General features: G+C 39.6%; 1 protein-coding gene across 1 annotated transcript in view; it reads right to left on the bottom strand.

Moving 5' to 3' along the window:
* LOC108788010 (catenin alpha-2-like) overlaps nucleotides 1–10,867 on the bottom strand; it is a gene marked incomplete at its 3' end in the record, with an annotated part of 1,352,655 nt that overhangs the window by 2,693 nt on the left and 1,339,095 nt on the right. The window contains exon 9 of the mRNA XM_018557721.1: nucleotides 6,528–6,690. Coding sequence (XP_018413223.1) covers nucleotides 6,528–6,690 — 163 coding nt within the window. The remainder of the gene's footprint in view (nucleotides 1–6,527; nucleotides 6,691–10,867) is intronic.

Raw genomic sequence — 10,867 nt, 5'->3', positions numbered from 1 at the left:
AGAAGACTTTACACAGTGGCCCCACTCTCCCATCATCACTACAAGATCTTGGTGAAACATTAATGCAACTCTGGATGGAAATAAATGTTGTGACATTGCATAAGATTATCAAAATGATGCCATTGCAAATGCGTGCCATAGTCAAAACTAAAGGAGGCCCAACGAAATATTAGAACGTGTGACTCTTTTTTTGGCCAGGCAGTGTATGTGTGTATAAACTATATGTATAATTGATACAAGCTTTTATTTTTTATTTTATCTTTTTTTACCTTTTACATTACTTTTGTATTCATTTTATATTCATTTTTGGCTCAGATTGTATGTTTTATGTGATCATATTATGAACAACTAAAAGCAATTTGGGCTTTTTCATCATTTGGCACTCATATTGTATTTCTGTGGTTTGAGTCGCTTCTAGGTTCCTACCAAGGGGAGCCTTGCTGCATGTGAGCCACCTTAACAAAGCCAGTGAGCTTATTGAAGTATAACGTTTTCTTTGTTTCATTGAATAATTATGTTTCTAAGACCCAGTATCTCTTGGATATGAGATTTTATTCGTGCCTGTGCCCCTGTTAGGGAGGTTTCCTTGCACTTCCTGGACTACATCTGGCCTGGCCTGGCCTATACTTTGTGCATCAAAGTATGACAGGGTGTCACTGGAAATGGAAGTGAGGGAATGTCTCTTCAACAGGGACAATAACAGACTGAGAATATAGCAGAAGCTCAACCCTCTTCCACTGTATAAACAATTGTTTGGTATTGGCTTTAATTAGCGTTGGCTCTTTCAACATTGAAAAATGTTTTAGCTTAAGATAGGGTTTAAACTGTGTTGAGAATTCTACAATATATTTGAACTCTACATATAAAATAATGGACACACCCAGGGTAGAATATACAATTCTACACAAAATGCCACCTGATCTCATGCTGTTTTATCATCCAAAAAAAGAGGAAATAAGAAACTTTGACAGGAACGCAGACATTTCACTGTTATCATTATTATTATTTTCAAAGATATGTGCTGCTATAGCAACCAGCGGCTTGCAAATCATTTGAATCTACCTCCTGAGCGCTGAAGATATCATTTTTTTTATCTGGATTTAGTTTTGTTATGATGTGGGGTTGCTTCAGTTTGTCAGGTCTAGGTTCAGCATCAATATGTGCTCAAAAAATGAGGTCAGCTGCCGACCTGAATATACTGAATGATCAGGGTTTTCCATCAATGGATTTTTTTTCTTCCCTGGGCTTATTCCAAGATGACAATGCCAGGATTCATCGGGCTCAAATTGTGAAAGAGTGGTTAAGAGAGCATGAGACATCATTGTCACACATGGATTGGCCACCACAGAGTCCAGGCCTTAATTTGGCACTCATATTGTATTTCTCCATTGAGGATCTTTGGGATGTGCTGGAGAAGACTTTACACAGTGGCCCCACTCTCCCATCATCACTACAAGATCTTGGTGAAACATTAATGCAACTCTGGATGGAAATAAATGTTGTGACATTGCATAAGATTATCAAAATGATGCCATTGCAAATGCGTGCCATAGTCAAAACTAAAGGAGGCCCAACGAAATATTAGAACGTGTGACTCTTTTTTTGGCCAGGCAGTGTATGTGTGTATAAACTATATGTATAATTGATACAAGCTTTTATTTTTTATTTTATCTTTTTTTAACTTTTACATTACTTTTGTATTCATTTTATATTCATTTTTGGCTCAGATTGTATGTTTAATGTGATCATATTATGAACAACTAAAAGCAATTTGGGCTTTTTCATCATTTGGCACTCATTTTGTATTTCTGTGATTTGAGTCGCTTCTAGGTTCCTACCAAGGGGAGCCTTGCTGCATGTGAGCCACCTTAACAAAGCCAGTGAGCTTATTGAAGTATAACGTTTTCTTTGTTTCATTGAATAATTATGTTTCTAAGACCCAGTATCTCTTGGATATCTAATCTTCACAACTAAAAGAAAAATGTTTTAGCTTAAGATAGGTTTTAAACTGTGTTGAGAATTCTACAATATACTTGAACTCTACATATAAAATCATGGACACACCCAGGGTAGAATATACAATTCTACACAAAATGCCACCTGATCTCATGCTGTTTTATCATCCAAAAAAAAGAGGAAATAAGAAACTTTGACAGGAACGCAGACATTTCACTGTTATCATTATTATTATTATTATTTTCAAAGATACGTGCTGCTATAGCAACCAGCGGCTTACAAATCATTTGAATCTACCTCCTGAGCGCTGAAGATATCATTACCAAACAAATGTGATTCATTTGTTTGTCTCGGAGCCATAAGATCTTTCTTCAAGCTACCACCTTATCAATAGGAATCAATTTAGATAGAAACAAATAGTTGATAATTACGGCTTGAGAGTGCAGAAAGCCTGAATGAATCAAAACACGCTATATAGACATCGAGAAGGTGTGCGCACAAAATTATTTTTATTATTCATGGGAAACATGACAGCAGGCAACTTTTAGGGCACACTTCAGTCTAATATGAAAATTGTTCATTTAAACTCATAGGGGAGGCACTATTGCATCAATATCATGCAGTTTGCTACCCTGCTTACTAAAACAATAAAGTGACACGAAACTTATAAATGAATTCAAATACCTTAACTATTATTAAAAATGTATCTTATGTGTGTATCACTCGGCTGTAGATCCTCAAATCATCTCTGAATTGGTGCTGACACTGTCCTTCCTTCTAGAGGGGGGCTACTTTTGTTCCCCATGGTCCCTGTATGTGTTGTAAAGTAGTCACCACTCCAAGCCCGCTTCCGTGATGGACTACAATCTCATGTTTAGTTTACTAATTTGTATTGAGAGTGAGTGAGCTTGGAGCGGCGGCTACTTTACAATACACACAGGGACCATGGGGAACAAAAGTAGCCCCCCTCTAGAAGGAAGGACAGTGTCAGCACCAATTCAGAGATGATTTGAGGATCTACAGCTGAGTGATGCACAAATAAGATACATTTTTTTTTTATAGCTAAGGTACTTGAATGTATTTTTAAGATTTAACTCCTGAGTTTAGTGTCACTTTAAATTCTTTTTAGGGATAACTGTCTATTTTTTGTACATCCTGCAGGGTTGGCCATATTTCCCATAACATTGCCCTAGCTGAGTGTTGGGATCCTTTAGTAAAATCTTAAGTCTTGCCACAGATTAGATGGTTAGGATTAATTCATGGTGCCTGCTTCACAATATCACAGTTACTTTGATTAGTCTAGAGTACAGAGATGATTTAAAACATAAGATGAAGTTAAAATAAAAATAAAAAATCCCTATTTCAGAAAGGTAATATTTTCACAGTATAATTTCCACTGCGGGCCGAACGATTAATTCTAATATTGCATTAAAATTAAGTTTTATCTATATTTACTTCAGAAAATGCATTCCTTCCACTTCCTAAATAGCAAAGAACATGGCTATCTTACTATAATTATGGTTCCATTTAGCAGACTCCGTCTAATTTTATACAACGCAGTAAATTTCCAATTTTTACACCACTTTCGCCCATTGAAAGCCCATCTTGGTAATTGATGTCTTATTCTAATGGGGAAAAGTTCAAAATAAGAATGGATTGGAGTCTGACTTAAATGTGTTAACACATTTAGAGCCTGAAAGAGATTAAGATTCTCAATTAGATTTCCAAATTGTGTTTTATTTGTAAAAAACAAACACAAAACAAAACACTTTTTTACCGGTTTTTTTTTAATAACACTTTTTTTTCTTTTAAAATGTCTTTTTAATAATGACTTTCATTTAATACATTTTTAAATGATATGAGTTTTCATAATATACTTTTTTACACAAAATTGCTATTTTCAGACTCATCTCTATCCATAGAAAAATATGGTTTGACTCCCAGGTCTATTGTATAACACCCCTCCTCCATGATCCAGTGATCAGGCTTGGAGAGTAGAGAGTTTAAGAATTGTACTATTGTACTATCAAGGAGATTAGGGAGATACAAGTGAGAATAGTAAGGCAGGAGGCTTCATGTCACTGGCTGAGGGTCAGGCTGAATGTATATGTGTATATATATATCATTACATTTGTAAAATGGCAATATTGACCAAGCACTGGGTTTAATAAGCATGATGTAACCTTTATATTACAAATTAAAGTGTTTTATTAAAGGCAAGCACAAACAGTAGGACCTCAAAGCTGTCTCATATTCTTGTTTTTCTTTTTAAATTAAAGGGGTAACTTCAAACTACTCAGATTCCCTCAAATCCCACCTCAGATCCTCATATCCATCTTTCTGACTGTTTATACCATGGATTATCCGTATGAATTGCTAGAACTGCGTTGTACTCAACTTGTCTGTGCTCATCCTGAACATTGGACTGTTCCCTCTGCTATTGTCAGTCCAATCCAGAACTGGAACCTGGGTGCCATTTGTTTTTATCTGACCTTGCTATCAGCCTACTGATTCTGCTACTGTATGCTGTTTGGGCTGACCATCTGTCTCAAAACTTACATTGTTCTATCATCTCTTCTGCGTGTTGTCAGCTTTTACCCCTGGTAACAAAAAGGGGTTATTTAAAGAGGAACCACAACCCCCTATCCCTTGCAGCCAAAGAAAGTGCCATCAGCTATGACACCAGCCATTTGAGGGCTTGCAAGTTTTGATTGAGAGCTGAAATAAGCACACTGGCAATCTAGTTGGCATGCCTTAAAAATAATTACTTTGGGAGACATTAATTTGGTGGGTAAAATTCCTTTTAATAACTATTTAATCAAGTTTTCTCTATTTAAAAAAAAACAACACATAGATATCTACATGCTTCTAGCTTTTCACCAAGTACAACCTGAGGACATGCCTTGCATTCACGGGGTCCATCACATTTACCAGCCATTTGGAATCCTGTACAACACTGCAGATTAATTTTCATATTAAAGTTTAACTTTCTATTCTTTAAGCATTTTTTCTTGCACATATTTAGAACTGTGATATTGGCCTAAAACCCTATCAGAGCACTGATTCAGTGCCTGAGTAAAGATCCTAGAGAGTTTGGGAAGCTATCCCTGGACTTTCTCTGATATAACTCTAGATTGGACTTACTATGCACTGGCATCTGCTTCTGATCCTGATCTCCTGACTGGAACTAGGCTTGCCTAACAACTCTTCTGATAACTGTCACATAGCTTGGATTCTGGTCGCTGCTATTAGCCATGATCCTTTTTTTTAAAATCTAAACTTGTCTGCTATCTGTGCTGATCTCTGGTTGTCCAGCAGTTGCCCTGCAGAAAATCTCAACCCTACCACATCAGGTACTTCTAGAACTTGTACTTTGATGAGAATCTTTAGCCATGCTTGTGCCACCTTAAAGGTGGCTAAAGACTCTCATCAAAGTACAAGTTTAAAGTCCCTCTAAATGTGATGTTTGGAATCTTAGCCTATTCAAACACCTCACTGTATGTAGTTTCTGTACTCTTGTTTTTTTTAATATGGCCTTCTATTCTTGGATTTCCAACTAACTAGCTTATCTGTTGTCCTGACCTTGTCTTGTCTTTGACCATAGATTTGCTTCTACCTCAGCTTGTCTTTAATTACAAGCTGTGCTGCCTGCCATGACCCTCACTTGTCTACTAGGTATAAAACTTAGTAGCCCGCTCTAACTTCAAACTATCCACGACCTTTGCACTGCCTTATATCACGCAAGTGGATGTTGAATAACCACCTGTTTTCTTGTCCTGGAACAGTGCTATCTCCATTCAACATATACTGTGCTTAGCAGAATCATGGGGATCGTAATCTACATTCCAAAATATCAAGTAACGCCTTTTTGGTATACCATTGGAGCTATAAACTGTGGCCCTGGTATATAATAACTGCAGTATCAAACATGTTTTTGGGAGAACCCATAAGGTTTACACCTCCTTGATAATGTGGCCAGCCAAGACCTGGAAATGTTGGGGTTCTGAGGCTTTATCTATTCAATCTGGTCTGTATAATTTTATGTGGATTTGCCATTTGAGACTTTCACTCTGTTCTCATTTGTTGTACCAAACACAATGACTATTGTACCACATGTATAGATTAGGGCCATTTATGCAAATCAAATAAAGCGTTTATTCACTAATACATACATTGAGAGTACATTGCTTAATAATATATATGTGCACCACAGTCATGTCTGGTACTTTGTATGCATAATGATACATTCAGCATAATAAAGGTATTTGAAACAATTTTATTTTGCCAATAATTACTTATGCTAGTCAAGCATCAACAACACACGTACAGTAAGCCTTATAAAGTTCACTTCTTATTACCAAGCATTGCCACCTTACATACCAGAATCTCCAGGATTTACTGTACGATTTTCAACAACAAAAAAAGAAAATCTTTTTAGGTTTGGGAAAAAAAAAATACACCTTAAAAGCCAGCTCTGTACAGCTCATTATCTCATAAAGGTAATATAACATCAGTCCAGCCTGCTTTAATGCCTCACAAGGTACATGAAAGAACGTCTTTTGATGTGAAACAAAGGCTTACCTCCACCAATTTGTTGGCATGTTCACGGAACACTTGGGCATATTCCTTTACCTCCTTCTCATTACCGCTCTTTGCTGCCTCGATGAGAACCAGCAGGGGAACGTTTGTCTCCAGAAAAGAGTCTGAGATATGGTCCATTACAGCTTTCCGGAGCTAGAAAACAAAGGGATAAAAAAGAACATATTCTATTAGTTGGGGAGACACTTTAAAACGTAAATCAGGAAAATTAACAAGCTTTACTGATCAATTAGTGTTATGGGTTCCATTGCCATTGAATTTTGGTTTTCATGGGTACTCTCCAGCCAGGCATAACATTTTTTATTTTAAACTCAGTCAGTGGCCACAGCTTACATGGTAGGTGGTTCCAGGCTTTACTCTGGTATTAAGCTTGATCAGCTGGCAGAACCATGTACCAGATCTCCGTGGCTGCCCTGAAATTGCATATCTAAATACCAAGGATGAGCTTCTCCTGGTTCCCTGATTGTTTTTTTAGGAGGAAGGTTTCACAGGATGGAATCATGAGACAAGAGACAATTATTATCTTTACAGAAGCAGTGTTAAAGTGACACTTATCTCAGTTGTTAAACCTTGAAAATGCATTAAAGGAGAACTATGAGATGAGTGATTTCCACTCGCCTCATAGTTCTATCCAACCTGTGACAATGAGACTGTCACAGGTCGGCTCAGTAGAATGGGAAGTGAGCGAACACATACCGGCGTTCGCTCACCTCTCTAACCTGTCACGGCTCTCTGCCGTGACAGGGGAGTGGCTGGATTCCCCCCTCCCCGCTCCGATCCTCCAGCGCTGACTGGAGGATCGGAGCGGGGGAGGGGGTGGCTACAGCTGGCTCTGCCTCTAGATAGGCAGAGCCAGCTGTCACTCACGCAGCTGGGTGGATCCAAACATAATTGTCGGGATCGGCTTCAGCTGCGGCGTCTCAGTATAACACGAGCTGTAACTCATGGTATACTGAGCTTAGGCTGACGGGAGGACGCTAGTTTGTGTCCTCCCATTATCCTTAGGAGAACTATGGGGAAAAGCCCTAACCCCATAGTTCTCCTTTAACTATTAACAAAAATGTAAATTATTTGTACATCACTCAGCTGTAGATCCTCAAATCATCTCTGAATTTGTTCTCACACTGTTTTTCCTTCTGGAAGGTGGCTACTTTTTTTCCCCCATGGTCCCTGTGTGTGTTGTAAAGTAGTCACCACTCCAAGTTCGGAAGATTTCATACTCCCCCTAGTCCTCCTTTCTCCTTATTTATTCCCATTGAGAAGTCACTAAGTGGCTGGTGACAGCAACATTATGGTGTAATTGGCTACCTAATGAATTATCTATAGACAGTATTTACCAAGCACTCCTGGTAGGGGGTCACATTGTATATATTATTATTTATTTAACTAGTTTTTTTTTAAATTTAGCTTTATAGTTATTGATACAACAAATATTATAAAGAGGGTTTCAAGAGTTACAGTGAAGTATGTCCACTACTTACACAGAATAAGGCTTTGTGCACACTGGCAGCAAAAAAGCAGTTGATCTATGTTTTTACCACCCACCTAAAACCTAACATGGCACCACTGAGGTTTGTACACTTGGCACTGAAACAACTTATTTTATGCAGCATAACACAATTGGCAGGCAGTGCTGCTTGTCAAACGTGACCATTGCAGTCAATGAAACCAGGACGCAGCTGTATGCCAATCACTTGCAATGCATTTGGGGCACGGTAACGCCAGTCAACTTCCAGTCAACTGATAGTACAGGTCGTAGAGAGAATTTGGTAATTGTTTAATCCTTACGCTAGGGCTTATATTAGGGACCAGAGTTATTGTGATAAAAGGATTTTATACTTATCGAGCCATGGGCTTAAAACCTTAAATGGAATGGCTGTAGTACGTCTAGAGTTAGTTGGTCACACCTAAAAGTGATATTTAATTATAGCTGCAACCTGTAAGGCCAAGTCACCCAGTCTTTTTAAAATATATATTTTGGTGGCTCCAGTGATGAGTTTTGCCTGATATAGTCCCTTGTTCTCTTTAGAATGTATTTTGGTGTCCTCACTCCTCCTGTTCAACTTTGGGAGTCCCTACTCCTCCTACCTACCTTGGGGTGTTTCCACACTTCTCTTACTGTATCCTTTCCAATGTAAAGTAAAAATGCTCTTGCTGTATGTATATCTGCAAGTCCCAGCACACATATATTACCACCGGTACTCTGAAAAAGTTACCATTAGGTGGTTTAAAGTTCAACTCTAGGCAAACATTTTTAAACTTTACAAGGTCCGTTAGTGTGGAAATTATAAAAACAGCTCAGGCTGCAATATGCACCTTAAACCCAGGTATCAGTACTTCCCTAAAACATCTACATAATTGTGGACCATTTAATCTGCAAAAGAGGCGAAGAAAAAGCATTCTTCGAACAATCACCAATATTTCTATGTAACTCAGAATATTCCGCTTTATATGTACTAATTGCTGAAACTCATAACGGTTATGACGAATTCACTTCGACAAGCAGAAGTCCCCCCTGAACTCATCAGACATACCCCCTGAGGTTGAAAGCCTTTGCTGTATAGGAATATACGGCGAATGTTCTTTAGAGCAGACGGCCAGGAAGCGCGGGTCACAGGAGATGTGTAGCTATCACAGCGGGGGGCAGCGGGTGGGCAAAATCTCCCTGGAGGGCCCCAAATATCATTAATAGCCAGCGTGGGACCGAACCCCGCTATAATCCTGAGCAACTTAAAAATAAAACAATTCGACAGAGATATGCTTTAAAATCTGCCATTGGTATGAACAAGGAATGCATTCTTCATTTTTAAACTGCTATTGTGACTCTTGACAGCTTTCCAAGACTGATAATGCAGCCACATGATCCAATCTATCATTAGGAAGCCTGGCACACAGCCCAGTCTGTTACTGTAGCAACTGAAGCCATTTACTGAGTTACTTTAAGAAGTCGGCAACTGGCTAGGTAATCTACATGGTTGTCACTGGGTTACTGACTGGATTAGTGGCATGGAAATCTATCCGGGTTTTATACCTGTGGACATGCATTGTGCTGCATTATTTCATCAAGTGATATGGTCTTCAGCCAAGTTTAATTGATCTGTGAGTTAATGCCCCTCTACACTAAAGAGCAGGCTCTGATAAGGGTTATATATCACAGAATATATAGGTTAACATTGTTTTTTAATATATGACCTGCTAGATTAAACAGCAGCCTGAAATAGTTTGTATATCAGGGAATGGAAAGATAGATAGATAGATAGATAGATAGATAGATAGATAGATAGATAGATAGATAGATAGATAGATAGATAGATAGATAGATAGATGAATAGATAAAGAGGGCACCTTTGAATATGATTAAATTGATGCCTGCTTAGAAGTCCTGTACACTGATTGTGTTTAAGGGCTCATCCACGTGGATACAGACGGCCATACACCATAATAAATTGACCTATTTCTGTGCCATGAAATCATAGGTGTTGCATGAAGCTTCTCACAATGTGCATTAAAAGCTGGAGCAAGACAAATAAAGCCTGCCTCATGCAGGGGCGGATCCAGAGTCTATTCTCGGGAGGGGCACTGCCAGAAAATTAAGTAGATCCCTGGATCCAGACAAGCCCAGCCTCCTGTCTCCCACGCTGTCAGAAAGTGGTTACTACTTAAACCGGCGCGCTGTGTGCAGCTTCTGAGAAGAAACGCTATTAGCATAGCGGGGAAGGCGGCTGCGCATTTTGCATCACTCCCGCAACGCTAATAGCGTATCTTCTCAGAAGCTGCACACAGTGCGGCGGTTTAAGTAGTAACCAGCATGCTCTGTAGGTAGCTTCTGACAGCGGGGGAGACGGGAAGCTGGGCTTGTCGGTGGATCCAGGTATCAGGTGAGTATTAAAAAACAAAAATGTTTTATTTTATGTTCCTGGGGACATGTAGGGTTCATTCACACTGGAATCGGCCGGCACGTACAGCTCCGTGCTGTGTGCACAGCCGTATCGGGCACCTCCAGGGATGGACAGGTGCTGCGTATGTTTAGTACGCAGCCCCTGTCCTTCTCTATGGGTGTATGCAGCCGTACACCCCCCTACGCTCACCCGCCCAGCACGTCCGTACGGGTGTATGTTTCCTGGCTCGGATGCAGACAGGATCCATCCTGTCAGCATACGGGTACGCTCACCCGCACCGATGTACAGGACGGGTGAGAGCGGGGCGGCGTACGGCCACGTAGTCTCATAGAGAAGAATGGGGGCTGTGTACTAATCACATGCAGCACCTGTCCTTCCTAGGAGCTGCCCGATACGGCCGTGCACGCAGCACG

The sequence above is a fragment of the Nanorana parkeri genome, unplaced genomic scaffold (assembly GCF_000935625.1).
Source record: "Nanorana parkeri isolate BGI_ZX_2015 unplaced genomic scaffold, ASM93562v1 scaffold299, whole genome shotgun sequence".
Classification (NCBI taxonomy): domain Eukaryota; kingdom Metazoa; phylum Chordata; class Amphibia; order Anura; family Dicroglossidae; genus Nanorana; species Nanorana parkeri.
The sequence above is the reverse complement of the archived record's forward strand: the minus strand, read 5'-3'. Positions and strand labels throughout refer to the sequence as shown.